This window comes from Pteronotus mesoamericanus, unplaced genomic scaffold (assembly GCF_021234165.1).
Source record: "Pteronotus mesoamericanus isolate MK-2021 breed Mesoamerican mustached bat unplaced genomic scaffold, CSHL_Meso_final contig_263, whole genome shotgun sequence".
Classification (NCBI taxonomy): Eukaryota; Metazoa; Chordata; class Mammalia; order Chiroptera; family Mormoopidae; genus Pteronotus; species Pteronotus mesoamericanus.
The window spans coordinates 9,534,879-9,555,724 of NW_026555112.1; the positions used below are offsets into that span (position 1 = coordinate 9,534,879).

General features: G+C 35.4%; 1 protein-coding gene across 4 annotated transcripts in view; it reads left to right on the forward strand.

Annotated features, from left to right (window-relative positions):
* ANKS1B (ankyrin repeat and sterile alpha motif domain containing 1B) overlaps positions 1–20,846 on the forward strand; it is an 811,229-nt gene that overhangs the window by 287,344 nt on the left and 503,039 nt on the right. For all 4 annotated transcript variants that reach the window (XM_054574655.1, XM_054574656.1, XM_054574657.1 and 1 more), the window contains exon 12: positions 19,860–20,040. In XM_054574655.1, coding sequence (XP_054430630.1) covers positions 19,860–20,040 — 181 coding nt within the window. The remainder of the gene's footprint in view (positions 1–19,859; positions 20,041–20,846) is intronic.

Genomic DNA, 20,846 nt, shown 5'->3' on the forward strand with positions numbered 1-20,846 from the left:
TTCCTTTTTCTTTTCTTTTCTCTAAGTAGTAAATTCTATATAAATGAAACACTTATCTTGGATTAATATAATACTATTTATCCATTTTCCTGTTGCTTGGTACTTGTGTTGCTTCCTGTTGTTGGCTATGTTGCATGTGAATTTTCATGTTCAAGGCTTTTCATAGGTAGAACTTTTCATATAGATGCCAAAGAGTAGAATTGTTGCATCATAGGGTAGATCAGTTACTAACTTTCTAAGAAGCCACCCAAGGTAGCCTGCTGGTGTGGCTCAGTGGATCGAGTGCCGGCCTGTGAACCCAAGAGTTGCCGGTTTGATTCCCAATCAGGGCACATACCTGGGTTGCAGGCCAGATATCCAGTATGGGGCGCATGAAAGCCAACCACACATTGATGTTTCTGTCTTTCTCTTTCTTAAATAAATAAAATCTTTAAAAAACAAACAAACAAACAAACAAAAAAAACGCTACCCAAGGCTTTTCCAAAGTAGTTTTTCCATTGTGTAATCCCCAGCAGAAGTGTGTGAGAATTTTAGTTTCTCCACATTTTTGTGAACATTTGGTACATCAGACTTTTTTTTATTTTAGTCATTCATATGGGCGTGAAAAGATTTCTCATTATGGTTTTAATTTGCATTTTCCTGGTGACTAATGATATTAGCACCTTTTTCCGTGGTTATTGACCATTCTTATATGTTCTTTGGTAAGTGCCTGTTCAAGTCTCTTTAATGGGGTTGGTCAACTTTCTAATTGTTGATTTGTACTAATTCTTTATAAATTCTCCTGTAATTCCAAAAGACATGGGTCCTTTGTGAGTTTTATGCACTGCAAATATTTTTTTCTAGTCTGTAATTTGCCTGTGTATTTTTAATGTTGACTTTTGAGGAACAGAATATTTTAATTTTAATGAGATACAGTTTATCAATTTTTCTTTCATGGTTAGTGCTTTTTACATTTTGTACAGGTTGTGAATATGTGCTCCCATATTTTTTTCTAGATACTTTCTGGTTCTGGCTTTTACATTTACTTTTATCATCCATCTCAAATTGTTTTTATAGGGTATGATGTAAGAGTTGAGATTCATTTTTTTCCTACATGGAAATAGGCTTTCCTCATTGGGTTGACTTAATATTTTAGTATTGTTTATTACTTTCAATTTCCAATTGTTCATTGTTGGCATACAGAAATGCAGTTGAAATTATTCTTGTATTCTGCCTTCTCCATGATTTTATTTAAAAGTTATATTAGTTCCTTTTAAAATTAATTTTTAATGATTCTGTCCTGTCATCTGAGAATAATGATGATCTTATATTTTCTTTTATTAGTCTTTAGGTCTATTATTGCTATTATTACTATTATTATTATTTATTTTATTGCTGTGATTGCAGTGCAGTTGTGCACGGAACTGGTAAAACCCAAAATCCTTGCCTTATTTGTTAACTTTGAGGGAAAACATTCAGTATTTCAGCATTTAAGTATGATATAACCTATTTTTATTGTATGTACCTTTCTACTCCTAGTTTGCTGAGAGTTTTTAGTATAAAAGGGTGGTGAAGTTTTGGGTTTTTTTTTTTCTATATATAATTAGAAGATCATATGATTTTTCCTCCTTTGTTCTGTTGATGTGATAAATTACATTGTTTTAGTTTTTTAATGTTAACCCAACTTTGCATTTCTGGGATAAATACAACTTGGTGATGATTTTTATTCTTTTTGCAGAGTACTTGATGTGAGAGACACTTTGGATTAAGTATAAAGAGATGTGTTAGAGGTAGATTAGCTATAAGGGAAATGGATGAGATGAATTGGATAAAAGGGAGTTAAAAGTAACTAATGGTCTGGTCCTGGTTGCCTGGGATTTTGAAATGACCTTAATAAATGTAAGAGAGACTTGAGCAGAAATTTATTTTGATGAGGAAGAGGGTGGCATGATAAAAAAATATTACTGAACTTATTGAGTGGGAGCCATAATATACAAATTAAAAATATTGCTGTGAAGCTCTGATGAGAGGCAAAAGCTTAAGGTGAAGATTTTACAGTCATTTATACAATTAGATGGTAAAAGGAGATAGTTTCAAAGATACAGTTCTGGAAATGTTCACACTTGAGGAATATAGTTAATATTTGTTGAGTAAATAATATAACTTAATTTTCATGATTTTTTGGAATAGATATTATCTTTATTTTATATATGAGGAAATTAGGAATCAGTAAATTTATGTAACTTTTTTACATATATTTTAGAAAGAAGGCCTTAGCAAAGAGAGTGAGGGAAGGAACACTGAGAGATATAAAACAAGAAAGACAAAATGTTATCATAAATATAAAGAAAGAAAAGAAAATTTAGGAAGAGATTAGTCAACATTGTCAAAACTTGTTGGGATGCAGAGCTGAAGGGAACTCACAACATCACTTCATTTGATGACTATGAGGGCAAAGACCTTCAAAAAAGCAATTTAACTCAAGTGGAGAAGGTAGAAGCTTATGATACAAAGAGTTGAAGAGTTAGAGAAAAAAACAGTGCACTGATTGTAGATTAATCTTTTGAATAATTTGGTAATAAAAGGAAAGTACTGTGGCAGTGTGTGGAAGGAAGAATAGAATTGAGGAAACAGTTTTTTGGGTTTTTTTAAGTTTCAAGAGGCAGGAAATTAAATCTGGGAAAGAAAAGGCTAAAAGTTGATGGCAGGGACATAAGAGATGGGGTCTGAAATGTTAAATTTATAATAATTGGCTGCAAAGTTCAAACACTGGCATTCCTAAAGTGTTTGGATAAGGAATTGGTAAAGCACTGGATTCTTGGGCTGCACCCTTGATGGTGGTTTTAGATGGATGGATTTTTCTACTCCTTTCTCCTTTTTCATGATACAAATTAAGTCTAAAATAATGGAATAGGATGTTTGAGAAGTGACCCATGGTCAAGGCAGAAAAGAGAGACTATTTTGACACAACATCGCAGATAAATCATCTAAATAGGTGCTTAATATTGATCATTATAATTACATATTTTAATGAACACAGGTGAAAACTAACAGAAAGTCAACCTGGAGAAGTTGGAAATTCTGATCACCTTGAGGGTCCTGATCCCACCACGCGCTTTAAATCCCATCCATAGTAGAATTTGACAAAATCAAGGGACCAGGCTGCACCCTTTCACAGCTGAGGAGGGACCTTGTCAAAAAGAAGCGAAGAGATCATAGGGGTACAGAAAAGAGGGCAGCAGTCAAGGGCCCAGTCTTCTCAGGAGTCTGAGGGAGATGATCTGAGGAAAGAGGAGCTGCCCTTGAACCCCTACTCATGATGGACTCTGTTTAAATCAGGCAAGAACTCAGCCCGAAAGAAAGAAATATTTTGGATATCCTGCTGGACTTTTTGTGTACTTAATGAGCTAACAACAAAGAGATTTAATAATAATCATACAATCTCTCCCTTTCATTATTAAGAGTTTAGAACTTGGGTTATGTGCAATTCTTGCCAAACCTAGAATAACATTTTACTGGGCACCATGGGGTTATAGAGTACATATGCTAAATTTTAAAATTAGAAATGAGAGTGGGTATGTAAAAAGCAGAGGCATATAATTCAGAAAGAGTACAGAATATTGTATCAGGTTGCGGCAAAAAATTGGTAAGGACTGAAAAACAACTTTTAAAAATAACCTTTTAAAATATTTTTATTATTGAATATCAAGCCATTTATTTCTATTACTGAGCATTTATTTCTTACAAAAACCTTACAAGGTAGGCATTTTTTTCTTTATTTTACTGATTGGGTCTAAGACGTAAAGAAGTTGAATCGTTTTCTCAGTGTTACATAGCCAATCTGGTCTCCTAAGTCCAGTAGTCTTTTCATGTTAATTAGCTCATCAGGGAGAAAATAATGAAGATAGAACATTTGTATTCCAGAGGGATGATGAAGTGTGAGAGGAGGCTAATAGATTGGAAAAAGGAAGAAGAGCAGAAACAGAGATGGCAATAATTTATAGCCTAAAGGAGGAAACCAAAGAAGATTATATTCGGTAATTTGGAGTCTTGCAACCAAAGCTAAGTAGAAAGTGGAAGGTAAAAATAATAAAATAACAGAAAAAAATCTTAGATGAAACACAGGACAATTTGGAGAGGAGAAAAAAATTGTCAATGGCTCCAAAAATCAATCAGTCGTCCTCAATAAATTAGAATTTCCTGGGAAGCTTTTTCAAAAAAATGCCTGGGCCATACCCCGGCCCAAATAAATCAGTATCTCTAAATATTTAATTTTAATGTTTCTGGTTTTCTTGAATAGGATGGTTTACAGAACTTATGAAACATATGCAAAATTTTGCTTGTTGGGGCCTTTTCTAGGAATTCGCTTCTAATCATGCTTTGTCACACACCCTCCGTGTAAACTTTCTGACCCTTCGATTCGTCAGCAAAATGAGCATGGTATTTGCCTTGCTTCCTCCTCAGGGATGTAGTAAAGCTAAGACCTGATAAAATTCGCCATGGTGCTATGCAAATTGTAAAGCCCTGTAGCAGCTCAACTTGCTATTCTAGTGATGATTAAAAAAGTGGTGTTTGCCTACATTTGAAGTGTGACCTTTGAGAGACAATCCTCACTTTCACTGTCTCTTGTCCACAAGCAGCTCTGATGATAGCAACTTTGGCTTTTAGGAAATGTATTTGGAAGCTTTTTTAAGTTCCTTAAACCATATGAATCTACCTAAAATGATGCTGGCCGGTTGTGAGGTGATTGAACCCCCCGCCTTTCATTCCTTAGAGATGTCTACATAAGAAAGCCACAGGGATGTGAACTCCTGACATTTGAGATATGAGAGAAGCCAGTGAAGATAAAAGACATAGCCCTGGCTGGTGTGGCTCAGTGGACTGAGTGCCAGCCTGCAAACCAAAGGGTAGCTGGTTTGATTCCCAGTCAGGGCACATGCTTGCATTGTGGGCCAGGTCCTCAGTGGGGGTGCATGAGAGGCAACCACACACTGATATTTCTCTCCCTCTCTTTCTCCCTCCCTTCCCCTCTCTAAAAATAAATAAATAAAATCTTTAAAAAAAAAAGAAAAAAGACACAGAATTGGGTCAGGCCAACCCAATGCAGGGAAAGGAAAAGCAAGAATCCAGAAAGCACCCACTATAATCTGCATCATTTATTGATGAATATAATCACCATCATTCTCCATACATATGCCAGTGAAATACTATTCATCCTCTTTTTTTTTTTTTTTTTTTTTGACGAAACTCATCAGGATTTATCCACTAGGAAAATGGAGAATTATTTGTTATTAACACTTCTTGCATGTAAAAAACCCCCCTCCTTTTTTAAGCATAAAATATAATTCTCTGAATTTTGGGCACACATTACCATTGATAGCAGCAGACCTTATTAAGTGTTTTCTTTTGTGTTATTCAGGTTTTTCTCTTCCACATACATAAACATCTCAGTGGATGCCATTCTTTGGCCTGTCTTTCTCCCTAGAGCATCTCCTAGGCAGACTGAAGAAGGATGCATAAATGAAAATTTCTCTGGGAAAAATTTCCTTGAAAAATAAAATGTCCAGAAAGTAGAGTTGGTGTTATTGTTTTAGATGTCTTAAGTGGGGGCCAGAATTTGAACACTAGTATCATCCCTCTGTTGGTCACTTGTTGTGACTTGCACTGGGTAAAGGTAAAAGCCCACAATTACCTCTGCCTCTAAATTCACGGAAACCTGTTTGACCGCATGATGAACAGTATACCCAGCATGTGAATCTGAAGCTGATCTCTTCAACTTCCTAATCTTGCCTGATCTACATTATGGAATTTAGCTTTGAACGTACCACAGAGCACATTGTTACTCTGCTTATTCATTCATTCAGTAAACAGAGTTGAATGTCTGCTCTATGTTGGGCATCATAAAAGGATATTCACAGGTAAAAATGGCCTAAAACAACCTTTAGTCAATTGAGAGAAACTGCTCTAAACAGATAAAATTTGGAATTTCTCTGGTGGAATTCATTGATTGAATTATTAATCCCAGGGATTAGCCTCAGGCCTCTTCTCTCAATCTATACCCATTCCCTAGGTACTCACATCTAGTTCCAGAGCTTTAAATGCTTTTAAATGTTACCTCTATGCTGATGACTCCTAAATTTGTATCTCCAGCCCCAACCACTTCCCTGAACCTTTGGGTCACTTTAAGCCAGCAACTCTAGATCTCAGATGAAGGTCTCAAAAGCATTTTAAGCTTAACACGTGTAGCACTAAACTCTGTATTTCAGTTAATGGCAGCTCAGGCTAGGAGACATGACCCCATACTTGATTCTGATCTTTTTCCCACACTGTCACATCTGATCCATTACAAAACCTTCTAGGCCAACAATTCTCAACCTCGGCTTCAGACCCCTTGGCAATCTCAAAGGCCCTTTCTGAAGGTCTGCGAGGTCAAAACTATTTTCATAATTAGTGTAAACACAGGCTGCCTCTTCCACTCTTACTTGGGCACGAGTGCTTGATGGAGTTTTCTGTCATTGCACAATGGTATGCAATGCCAGAAAAATGTCATTACACCAGTGTGCAATGACATCATAGCTCTGATGGCTAATGAAATGTGCGCTTGTATTCCTATGTTTTGAAAGTATATCAGTTCTAATTTTGATATACTAAATATTTATAGATGTAGCCCTCATGGACAAAACTCTTAAGTGTCCTCAATGATTTTTAAGGGTTTGAAATAGTCCTGAGATAAAAAAGTTTAAAAACTGCCTTTCTGGTCTTCTTTTTAAAATATGTCATGAATCAGGGCCCTCTTATTATCTCTCCACTGTATAAACCATTGACTTTTCCTGCTTTGATTTTTGAAAGAGCCTCTCGCCCTGCTTCCTGGCAATGATTGCTATGCCCTTATTATCCTTTTATAAATTGGCAGATGGACCTATACGAGTATAAACCAGATCATGTATTTCCTCTGCTCACACTTCCAGAGTCTTCCCACCTCACTCCAACTAAAATCGTACATCGCCCGATATAATTTGACTCTCTCTTTAACCTCTCAGTCTGTCTCCTGTCATTCTCTACCTAGCTAACTTTATTCTGGCCACGCCACCTTTTCTGCCTTACCTCAGCTAAGCCAAACAGCTCCTGCCTTAGGTTTGTCTGTTTATTTATTTATTTAATTCATCATTGACTTTTCTGGAATGCCTTTCTCCTGGAGACTTACATGGTTCATTATCATCCTTCCTTCAGGTCATTATTCAGATGCCACGTGTTTAGCAAGGCCTCTGACCACTGAATATAAAGTAGCCACCTCCTCACTTCCTATCTCCTTCATGGTAGTTTTCCTTTACAGCATATTTTAAACCTGAATTAGCATTTACGTGTTGATTTGTTCAGTATATTTCTTTCCCACTCAAATGGATGTTCCATAAGAATAAGAACAATGTTGTATTATAATGATTATTGTATGCTCAACCCTTGTACATAAAACAGCACCTAGTAGATAACTGGTGCTCAATAAGGGTTATGTGTCTCCCTTAAAAACGTTCCTATCGTATACCATAAATTTCTGTGACACTGATAATGGTTTATTCCAAGGGAAGTTCTATGTACTTATTCTTAAAACTTCATATCATCGTAGATTTATTCATATAAGTTCTTGTATTATCACATCTTTCTGCTTTAAACTTTAACTTCTTTCTTTGATCCACTCTGTTTTCTTCTTGGTGATAAGCCCTATCACAGTTGCTTTTATATATACATACTTGGGGTAAAATGTTTTAAACTGTAATTTTCTTACTTACTAAACCAAAAAAAGGCACCATTATTTTTATTATGTAGAAAGGCATTTTGGGTAATTATAGAAGAAAATATACAGCATAGTGCATTGAAAAGGGTACCCATTGCTTTGAAGTGTTGAGAGAGCTAGATTGTAAGACTGTCTTTGAAAGTTATTGAGTATCCTTTGAAAAGTCTCAATTTCCCAATCTGTAAAATGTGGTAAATAATATTCAATTTGCAGTTGTATTTGCATGAAAAACATATTGTATGATTCCTGACACAGCATGAGCATGTGTTTAATGAAAGGTATTATTAGTAAAGTAATAATGTGAAGTAAGGATTGGAAAGCAGAATGACTTTTGGTAGGTTACAAAGCAATGCATACTGCACATTTATTTGTAAAAAAAATATATTTGCTCTCATATACACATTGACATATGCTTCCTGTTTGGCTGTTCAAAACATATCTTCTATAAATCATTAAATAATTACCTCCTGCTGTTCTTAAACAGAAATTGAAAAAAGAGAGAAAGATACAAAGTGCCTATATCAGAAATGAAACAGGGAATATCACTACAGACTCTGTAGACTTCAAAAGGTTAATAAAGGAATATTGCAAACCACTCTACCCATGTAAGTTTGATAATTTAGCTCAAATGAATCACAAACTAGCACAATTTGCTCAACATGAAAAGGATAACATGAATAGTCCTATAACTACTAAGGAAATTGAATTCATAATTTATAAATCTTTAAGAAAAGCAATGATTTTACTGTAGAATAATAACAAATACTTAAGGAAGATTTAAGTCCAGTTCTAAACACTCTTTTCCTGAAACAAGAGAGGAACTTTGCAATTCATTTTATGAAACTAGTATTTCCCAAATACTAAACCAGACAGTATAAAAAAAACCAAAAACAGACAAAAAAATAACCCAGCCACAGAAAAAAGCAAATGCCACAGAGCAATATCCATCATGAATATGGGCACAAAAATTATTAACAGTACATTAGTAAGTAGAATTCAGCAAGATGCATAAAGAATTATGCACCATGACCAAGTGCAGTTTATTCCAGTGATTTAAGACTGGTTCATTGTTTGAAAATTAAGAAGAAACACCACAGGACCACTGAAGCAGATCAATTGAAGCAAAAAAGCAATCCACAAAATTCAACATCCATTTATGATTTTTCTTTTAGAAAAACCTCTCAGAAAAATAGGCGTAGAGGAGGACTTCCTCAGCTTGATCAAGACCATCTATAAAAAATCTACAGCTGATATTTAATGGTGAAAATTTGAATGCTTTTCCCTGAAGACTGGGAACAAAGTGAAGATGTCTACTCTCCTCACCAGTGTTATTCAATATAGTGCAGGAAGTTCTAACTGTGCAATTAAAAAAAAAAAAGAAATTAAGGGCATAAAGCATACAGATTGGAAAGGAATGAATAAAATTGTTTCATTTGCAGATGACATTAACTGTCTAGATAGGAAATCCCAAAAAATCAACCAAAACCCTCCTACAACTAATAAGTGAATTCAGCAAGGTCACAGGATAAAAAGTAAACATCAAAAAATCAATTCTATTTCTATGAACTAGCAATAATCATGTGGACACTAAAATTTAACATGTAGTACCATTTATAATCACACACATACAAAGAAAAGAGAAATCAAAACATTTGTAAGACTTATATACTGAAAAGTACAAGATAGTGGTAAAAGAAATAAAAAATTTAAATAAGTGTAAAAAAGTGTTTATGGGTTAGAAAAGTCAATATAATAAACATGTAAAATTTCCCTCAATTGATACACAAATATAATGCAATTTCTATCAAAATTCCAGCAAGATTATTTGAAGATATATACAAGATTATTATAGAATTTGCATGAAAATGTAAAGGAATTAGGAAAACTAAAATAATTTCAGAAACAAGAATAAACTCCGAGTAGTTAGTCTACCTAATTTCAAGGTTTATTTTATAGCTCCAGTACTCAATGTTATGTGGTATTATTTGCAAAGGGATAGACACATCTTCAATGGAATAGAAGAGAGGACCTAGAAACTGACCTGCAGAAATGTGCCCAACTGATATTTGACACAGGTGCCAAAGCAATTCAATGGAGAAAAGATAGCCTTTTCAACAAATGGCATTGGAGCAATTGGGCACCCATAGGCAAAATAATGAAATTAGTCCTAAGTCTCATACTTTGTACAAAAATTAATGCAAATGGGTAACTGACTTAAATGTGAAATGTAAAACTGTAAAACTTTTAGAAAAAATATAAGAGAAAATTTGAGGACCTAGAGTTAGGTAAAGTGTTCTTATACTTAACAACAAAAACATTACCCATAAAAGGAAAAATTAAGAAATTGTACTTCCGCAAAACTAAAAATGTTTGCTCTGTGAAAAACTGTTAAGAGATAAAAAGACAGGTGCAGACTGGATTAAATATTTGTAAACCACATACCTGATAAAGAAGAGTTTTTAGAATATATAAAGAACACTCAAAACCAAGTAGCATAAAAAACAAACAACCCATTTTGAAAATGAGCAAAAGGTACGAAGAGACATTTCCTTCCAGAGGACATACAGATGGCAAATAATCACATGAAAAGATGTTCAACATTACTATTAGAGAAATGCAAATTAAAACCACAATGAGCTGTCACTACACACCTATCAAAATTACCAAAAAATAAAAAAATAAATAATAGTGGCAACACCAAATGCTGGCAAGTATATGGAGGAACACATGCATTGCTGGTGGAGAGTAAAACGGTACAACAGCTCTGGAAAAACAGTTTGGCAGTTTCTTAAAACATTAAACCCTTTACTACCTTTCCACCCAACACTTGAGCAGCTGGAAATTTATCCCCGCCAAGAGAAAACTTTAGTTAACCCAAAAAACTTGTACACGAACATTTATAGCAGCATTATTCATAAAAGCTGAAAGCTGGAACAGCCCAGATGTCCTCCAGTGGGTGAGTGGTTTAACAAACTGTGGTCCATCCATACCGTGGAATACTACCCAGCGTAAAAGCAAAGAAGCTATCGATACACACAGCAGCTTGGATGAATCTGCAGAGAATTATGCCGAGAAAAGCAAATCTCAAAAGGTAACACATGATATTATTCTATTTATGTGTCATTTGTGATATGACAAAATTTTAGAAATACAGAATACATTGGTGGTAGCCAGGAGGAGTCGGGGGGTGGGCAGGAGAGAAGTAGGTGTGGCTATAAAAGGGCAACAGGAGGGATCCTTGTGGGAAGGAATTGTTCTGCTTCCTGGCTTTGTCAATGTCAATATCTGGATTGTGATACTGTACTATAATTTTACAAGTTTTACCATTGGGGAAACTTGGAAAAGGACACATGAGATTTCCCTGTATTATTTCTTACAACTGCATGTGAATCTACAATTTTCTCAAAATTTTAGAAAAAAAAATTCAAAAATTATTTTTTCTTTTTTTCATTTTTTCGTTTTTTTGTTTCTTTGTTTTGTTTTTTGTTATTTTTAATAATTCAAAAATTAAGTTGTGGGAAAAAAGCAACATGCATCTTTATTTGTAAAAATGTCTTCCCTTCACCCACACAGTGAAATGAGCTTCCTATTTTGGCTGCTCAGAGCATATCCCATTGCCTAATTACTTCCTGCTGTTCTTAAACTGAAAAAAAAAATCATTTAAATTTCTTTTTTAAAAGAACCAAAGTGTTGGATATAAAGCTGGTCCTAATTTTAATTGTGGACACATTTGAATTTTACATGAGCATCTTTGATATAATGCATAAATATTTGAAATTCCTAATTCAAAAAATATTTTTTGCAAGAAAGTCATGACAGTTGAAAGCTAAGAGAAGCTTCTGTGAGAATAAACTTCATGGTTTGGAGGTAAAAATGCTCTCTAGGTTTTTAATATCTACATTCAGTCCAGAGCAACTTAACACTTTTATTGAATAAAACTAGACTAAAAAATAAAGCTTTTATTACCCTCTCATGTCTATATGTAGTCTTTCCAATTCAGGTTTGAATAGCTTACATGCAGAAACTAACTGATATGGAAAAACACATATTACATATTTTCCACTTTACCAATCTTAACACTTATGCTTATATATATTAAACACTGGGGATATACTGACAGTTTTATATTACATCTCTTTTTTTTTTTGAAGATTTTATTTATTTATTTTTAGACAGAGGGAAGGGAGGAAGAAAAAGAAGGAGAGAAACATCAATGTGTGGTTGCCTCTTGTGCACCCCCTACTGGGAACGTGGCTTGCAACCCAGGCACCTGCTCTGACTAGGAATCAAACCAGCAACCCATTGGTTCTCAGTCTGGTGCTCAATCCACTGAGCCGCACCAGCCAGGGCTAAAATGTCTCTTTTAATAGAAGATGAGTATATATGGTAATCCATAGCTAAATATCTCTATGTGAAAATGAAATGAATTAAGTGATAAAAGTATAAAATATAAAGATTTTTAAAATGTCTGCCTTTCAACACTGAGTGACTGCAGGGTTTGATATTGATACAAAGTAGAATTAGATTCCATTTGTCCCCGTTTTTCACCCACTTGTTTTTTCATCAATACCCTTTAAAACAAAGATTTTTTTTTAAAAAAAATTAATGCTGTCAATAGACTGAAGAGTAGGAAAATTGCTCATTGATAAAAATATGAGAAATGCAAGAGCTATTAAGCTCAAGCCCTACCTGTACTTTGTCATGTCTTTTTGATTTTTCTGTAGAGTGGTGTCTTAGGAGGAAAATAAAACTTAAAACTCTTTATAACTTTTAATTTGAGCTCTCCAATTTGTTAACAGTGAGACTGTCTCTAAATGTCAAGTTTCCTGTAAAATGAATAGAGTAATAACTACTTTTAATACCAATGTTATAGGCTTACATGATTTAACAAACTCAGGGTTCCTAGAAGTGTGTCACCTCCCCTTAAGGACTTGGTATTGACTCACAGCCACTTTAACTTACTCAGGGTGGTCATGTGTTTCTTTCCCTGTCTGTGTTTGTCCATAACCTGTACTATAGGGAAATGGTATTTTGGTTGCCTGAAGAGAATAAGTTCTAAATCTTTAGAACAAGTCTCAATCATATCTGCTGTTATCTTCGTAACCCAAAGTAAGTAAGTAAATAAATAACTGTACTCCATATTAAAGGGTTTTTTTTTCCTTTTACTGAACAGGAAGAAAATATGAATTGTTTTCTATTTGTATGACATCTGTAATAAAAATTTAATAATATTTACCCCACTGAGTCATTGTCTAGACTCCCTCAAATCCCTTCTCTATACTTTTTTAAAAGTGATCAAGACAGAAATATGAGAGAATTCTAACTGAGGATGGTGAGCTGATCCCAACTCTTTACATCTTCTCCCTCCTGACATGCAATTAAAATGGTAAAATAAATATAAGAATAATTCTATAGCAGTCGTGAAAACCAGAGAATGGTAGTATCGAGGCATTTGGGAACATTTGAAAGTTCAACCAAAAAGATAGGAACCAAGCTCAATGAACAAAGTAAATTACCTCTGAGAAAACAGTTAATGCAAGAAAAAATTTGTAATCAGTATCCTCAGAAAGATGTGAGAGGTTATTGAATTCATGAAATTAAGAAGAGACTGTTTTTAAAATGAAATTCCTTTTTGAAAAATAAAAATAAGATCATTACACCCAAAGTCACAATAAAATGCTTAAAAGTTTCATGCCCTGTCTCATTTGTTTACTGATGTATCCTTGGAGCCTAGAATAGTATCTGAAACACCACTGATGGTCGATAGTATTTTTAAAAACAAATTAATGAAAGTATTTTAGAATACCAAATGTAGAAACTCCCAAAATATAAAACAGGAAGGACCAGAGAAATCCAATATCCATTTAGTAGAAGCTCTGGAAGTAGGAGAAGCCACAGCAGTAATTGAGAGAATGTGGTATAGCAGAGTTCAAAAATGTAAAGCCTGTCTATCTTTGGAACTTTAGTATAATAAAGGAGGCCTTTCAGATCAGTGGAAAAATTATGGCATTGGGACAATACGCTGTCATTTTGAGAAAAAATACGTAGAATCAATTTTTTTTCACCACATACCAGGTGCACAAAATATTCTAGGTTGATTAACATTCTAAAAGAAAATACTACTGGTCTAGCTTGCAATTTTTACCACTCACCTCCATCCCAGTTTTTGAAAGTATTTAACAGAGCATCTAATTTATTACCATTGACTTGAAAGGATATTGATTCAATATTGATATAATTTATCGATGGGCCAGTGTCTGGAAAGTGTGTCATTTCCAAATATTCTTATTGATGGCACTCTCTACTTTTCTGACATCCAGCCATCTTCTCTTGGAACTCATCCTCAACTTTGGTTTTGCTTGAATAATTTAATACCACCGTTGACTTTTGCCAGCACCACTTTTTCTCTGTACTGACATCAGAATATTTCTCTAGTCCTCCTTGACATTTTATTAGGAGGTTGATGAGGTCACTTTATAATTAAGTTAAGTAAATTCAAATGATTTTAAATCCAAGTAAGTGGGTTTCTAAATGTCCATTAATTTAAATAACTTGAAAATAACATAGGAGGAAACATACAAGTGGGTATTTGAAACTTTCATTCCAATCCAGAAAACACTTGGAAGTGAATACACACACTACCTAAATGGCATCCTAGTCAGGAGCTAGGTGTCCTCATTTTACTCATAAATGAATCATATCTCTGAGTTTGCAAAAGTGCCATGAGATTCTTAATGCTGTTTAAGAATATATTAATTCATGTGTATCTTTCCAGACCATAAGTATATTCTTATGATAATAGGTTCTCATGAAGAGAATCCAGAGTAAGGGTAAGAAATGCATGCCCTCCTGTATGTGACTCCAGTAAATTCACACATTCGTCCCTTTAAGGTAATAACTGAAGATGTCGCTGGCTTCATGGAGGTAGGACCAGTGCCGTCTCATTGCGCATCACTTTCAGAAGGGCCTCATTCTTGGGGTTAATGCTTCAGTTCAGCTGTCTAACTGTCATAATGAGTTTGTTTTCTAAGTGAAGTCTGGGGGGAAGTGAAGCATATGTGGGGGCTTGCAGCCTCGGCTCATCTGTGGTTCACCTCCCACCATCCCCCCACACTACTGGGTGGGGTTCTTAGTCACCCGGGCTCCCAACCAGCCCAGCAACTGCTGACAGAGCAGCGAGACCCTGAGCGTGGGGAGGATGGAGGTTGGGTGCACATGCTAAGTTGTTGCAGGGCAGAGCCCTTGGGTGCCTGTGAAAGTCTGCGCTCATGCTGTGATTGTCACCAGTTTTTTCTGTGACAGACCAGAGAATAAAGTAGTTCAGGCTTTGTGGGTCACACAGCCTCTACTCAACTCTGCTGTGATAGTGTGAAAGCAGCCATAGACTGTACATAAATGAGTGGGTGTGTATATGTTCCAATAAAATGTTATCTATGGACACTGAAATTTGAGTTTTATATAATATTCACCTGTTACTAGTATTATTTTCCCTTTGCTTTTTTTCCTTCAATCATTAAAAAAATATGAAAACTATTTTTAGCTCATAGGCTTTACAAAAATAGAAGCCTGGATTTGGCCCATGATCTGTAGTTTGCGAATTCTGGTTAAGAAACGTGAGTGGAAGCAAGCTCTTGGGAAAGTAGGGATACAGGAGTGCTGGGTCACAGGCGAGGGAGATGTTTTAAAGGAGGAGTTGCAATGAACACAAGGGCAACTCATTTTACACATTGAAACTTGGCAAATCTCATTTGTAGTTTCATTGTTTTTGTGGAAACACTTCTTCATTCTTACACTGAATGGCCTAGCAGGATGTTATCAGGCTAGTTTTAAAAAAAGGAATGTATTAAAATCAAAGCAAATATTCCAGACCCATCTCTGTTCTTAATAACACTACTATGTCTTTGTTCTCTTCTCTCATTGTTATTATTTCATTTCTCCGTATCGATATCTCTTTAGTCCTGCCTCTGTGCTTTGTGTTTTGAGGCACCATTCACTTGTGTCTAGATGGGAACACATGACCCTTCCTTCTAGTTGAAGCCCTTCTGCTTACAGCTTATGTAATCCTGAGTAAGTCATTTAACTTCTCTGAGCCACTGCATTCTGTGCTAGTGAGGCTAAGTAGTGTTGGCTGACAAAACAACAGACAAAACCAGAATCTCAATGGTATAACATAAAGGAGGTTTTACTTCATCCTCTCATAAAGTCCAATGTCGGTTGAATGATCTCCTTCATTTTGGAACTACATCACCTGAAGAGTAAGAGAAGCATGGAGAAGGCTCACTTCTACTGCCGGTCAGTTGATCAGAATTAGCTACATGTCTGAAACCTAAATGAACCTAAGCCTGGGAAAGAAACGGGAGCCTGTGCTTATGATTTTGTGGAGCCGTAAAATGATCTCTTAGAATAGGGGTTGGCCCGTGTTTTCTCTCAAGGGCCAGACAGTAAATAGTTTAGGTTGTGGATGATATGACCTCCATCACAACTTCTCTACTCTGCTATCATAATGTGAGAAAAAAAGTAAAGGAACGGGCATAGATGTGTTCCAATAGAACTTTACTTCACACTTAAGAAGCAAGCCAGAGGTGGGCCACAGGCCATAATTTACTGATCCCTTTTTAAAAGCATAACATATAATCGTTCTCATTTTTTATCACCTCAGATACACAGTGAGCTTTGGGCAATGACTCTCTTCTCATTGTTCCTTAAACTGGATAATAACTGATAGACAGTCCTGAAGAAGCAAACAAGAAAAGAATGAGGGCATATGACCACTGATCAGTGGTTTCTTCCCTTCGAATTTCTATTAGCCTCTCTCCCTTCCTCCAGATATTTTATTAGAAGCTATGCTGCAGTGAGGTCAGAGCACTCTGCTCAAAGAAAGGGAAATATAAACTAGATTTGCATAACCATGTATTAGACAATCTATACTGAGTCCCAGGAGCATACAAGCATACATCTTTCATGTACAGGAGTACATACATTTGTGTTTCCCATTAAACAACTTATCTTCTGGCATTTACCCAGGAGAGAAATCTCTGAGTCACCCTAGACTTCTTCCTTAAAAATCAACCTTCCTGCCCAACCAGATGCCATGACCTAAAGAGCTAACCTCATTGGCATCTCCTAAAAACACCTGCTATCTCCACCCTAGTGCCACTGTTCTGCTTCAGGACCTCATTATGCCATGGCAGGAATTCTGTAACATCCTCCTAATGAGGCTTCCTTCCTCAAGTCTAGCCCTGACCAATCTATTCTCTAAATTGCTAATGTAAGCTTAGTAAAATGCAAACTAAACTAGGAAACCCTTGCTTGGAAATCATTCAGTGTATTTTATATGATTGTTTTCTTTTATTTTTTAAATTGAGTGTATTGAGGTGACATTGATTAATAAAATTATATTAAGTTTCAGGTATATGATTCTATAATACATCAACTGTATATTGTATTGCGTGTTCACCACCCCAAGTCAAATCTTCTCCCATCACCATTTATCCCCTCTTTACTTTCTTCTACCTCTCCCCACACCCTTTTCCCTCTGGTAAACACCATATTGTTGTCTGTGTCTATGAGGGTTTTTTTTTTTAATTCAGTGGTTTTGTGAGTTGTTCAAGTTAAAGACCAAACTTGTTAACATGGCATTTAGAGGCCTTTATGATTTGGCCCTTGCAACTTACAGTATCTCACGTCTTGAACCCACCACTACCTTCACATATTCTGCACTATAGCCATCCTGCGCTATTGACAATTTGCACTTTCCTTCTCTGCATCCTCTTTGGTCTGCCTACCACCCACCTACCACCTCTGTTTCATCAGGATTCAAATCAGCCATTAATCACCTGCTCATGGAAACCTTTCCCAATCCCCTGCCTAAATTAGAGACCCACTTTGGGCTCCTTTTATATTCTTTGCCTCCACATATCATGGCCCTTCTCACTCTACTGTACTGTACTGTACTGAAACATAATGCTTGGATGGCTTGTCTCTTCCCTCTTGTACCACTCCTCCTCCAATAAAAGTCTGTTATCACCTGGATAACAGAAACAATGTTTTACTTATCTGTTCTTATCACAGTGCTTACCATGGTATCTGCAGTTTAGTCACTCAGTAAATATTTGTAGAATGAATTAATGTAGCAAAAAAATAACCTATTTGCTTTCATGATTGCATAACAAATTGTGTTTTTAATGTAAATGGAACATTGGGTGGTCAGGGTTCAGAAACATGTACTTAAGAGACATTTAAAAGTAAAGAAATCATATAGATCAGTTAGCTTGAACTTTATAAAGTTTATGAGGAGAAAAATTATATGAATTTGGTTTTTGCTTATATACAAAGTGAAACAAAACACAACACAACACAATAAAAAGAAACCAAGGTGGTGGAAATACCTGTGTTTTCATTGCAGCCAGTATCATAGTTCATGCCTTTTGATGGCTGTTATATAGTCTAGTGGAAAGAATATTGAATGTAAAATTGAGATTCAATAGCCTCAAGGACAGACATTTCATGAGAAATCAAGACTGACATCTAACCCTGATCTTTCATACTTCAAAAGCGTATGATTCCTGTATGTACTAATTTGAATTCTATTTCTTAGTTGATGTGTCATAATAATAAATGACTTGCATTTTCTTGTATAACAGTATTTATGCCTCTCAACCTCTTTCATTAAAAATATTGCATTGGTGACAGAATAAAGCACATTGTGATAGTTTGTACCCTTTATGTATAAAAACCTGTAAAATACATATATTTTCAATATCCTTGTTTATTTTAGATTATAGGCTAAATGATTTCTGCTTAAAAAAACATGAACAGCAAGAGACAAGGTAACCTGAATATTATGCAGGGAAATAATCTGTGAAATACAGTCATTAAATTAACAAGTATATGAGGGCAATGGAAATGTTAGTAAACCAAAAGTGTATTGTACTTTGGGGAAATAAACTTATGTAAAGAAATTTCAGCTAACTTCTTAATTATTGTGAGATTGTTAATATTTCAGTAATACAAATGAGAAGAATAAAAAGTAAAAATACTTGGAGTGATTCTTGGGAAGTGTACACAATTCTGAGATCCAAAAGGACTACAATTTTTTTTGAAGGACTAGGTCAAGGAGCTCTGCTAGGCAGCAAAAAGAGTGAACATAATTAAAACTATGGGAAAAAATAGAAAATTGCTATGGGGAACAATCCATTACTGACAGAAGGTATGGATTTCATCTGACATTACTCCATGATTTTAACTTTACTTACTATATGGGATTAATTAAAGTCCTTAAAAAAGAAAATTAAAGTTTACTACAAATCCCAAATAGATTCTTAGATCCTGGAAAATGTTCTATATAACTTTACTTAATTATGATGATAAAATTTCACCATCTGGTACTTGGGGACAGTATCTAATTCCACCAATTCCTTGGGCTATATAACAAATCAAAAAAAGAAAAAGGAACTACCCTAATAATGCTTCAGGGTTGTGAGGGCCCTTTTATTGTTAGATTTTATATGCTCAGGGTTTTAAAAAAAATTTATTATTTATTTTTAGAGAGAGGGGAAGGGAAGGAGAAAGAGAGGGAGAGGAACTTCAATGTGAGTGATATCGATCAGTTGCCTCTCGGTTCACCCCAACTGTGAACTGAACCCGCAACCCAGGCATGTGCCCTGACTGGGAACAGAACAGGTGACCTTTTTACTTTGTGGGATGATGCCCAACCAACTAAGCCACCCAGGTCAGGGCAAGTTTATGTTTAATAAATGTTAGTTGATTGAAGGGTGACTTGTAATGGCAACTTTCCAAATTGGTCATTAAGAGAAAATCTGTGCACTGTGTTTTTATGTTCTTCTGGAGAAATCTAACAAAAAGTCTAAATTATTTTATCAACCAGGCCATAATATTTTCTCATCAAATATTTTTTCATTATTTAATTTATTAAGGGATTATTTAGTGTCTCTCTGTAAAGCACAGTTATATTTTAGGTATAAAAACCAGATAGTTTAACTGAAAATATGATCAGATTACATTGATGGGGAGACTGGGCTGAAGATGAGCATGATCATATTAACACTGTTGTCACACTCATTTATTTTAGCCTAAACAACGAACATCTATTGTTTCTTCTCTGGATTTCCATCGAACGAATCACAACCAAGAATACTTCGAAATCAGCACGTCTACAGGGTGTACAAGCTTTCCTGCCAGCCCTCCTGTTAGCCCGCCCTCCTCATCTGTGGGAACTGCAGAGGTCAAAAACAAGGAAACCGGCCACACAGGTAAAGCAGTTCACTTTACACAGCTGTATTTTTGAACTTTTAAAGCTAAAGCCTTTATGAGTTGATTAAGAGGAATCTTCCAAACAAATTGCTTTGTGTTCTTCATTCACCTACATGTATGGCAATGCAGGGCTTTATGACTTTTGTCAGTGTCGGTATAATATTCTTATTGAATACATTAGTGGCCTCTTAGGTGTTAGATATTAAAGATGATGATATAAAACTATTATGGTAGTAAAAAATATTGTAACTAGCAATGTTCTGCTGCTGCTGCCACTGCTGCTGCTCTCTGCTCCTCTCCACATAGTGGTACCAACTCATCGGTACATGCCATCTAGCTCTGAGGCTGGAGAACCTGTTTGAAGGTTATCTGGTAAGATGGAGTTGGACCCTGTGGCCTGAGTGGGCTATCAATCTACTCAAACTAAAGTGAACTGAGAGAAGAGGGGTGAGAAGAAGAAGTAAGGCTGGGAGTGAGGGGAAGATTGGAAGAGTAACTACACCGACTAGTAAACGTACTGGTTCCGTCTGATCGGATTTGCAATGCCTCTCTTTTTTGGGGACCAGGCACTAGTAACTGGTGGACAGAAATATGAGAACAGTCTCTAAGGAATATCTTCTCTTTACATCTAATTTAAAGTAAATTAACTATCCAGCTACATTTCTTCAAAGAGATATGATTTTAAGATCCTCTAAATATGATTGATATAAATTTTAGAATCATAAATTTTGTCTGTGTGTGTATTCCTTGTAATTATTGTGCAAGATGAGTGTGTGTATGACTATATGAAAGTATACACATGTAC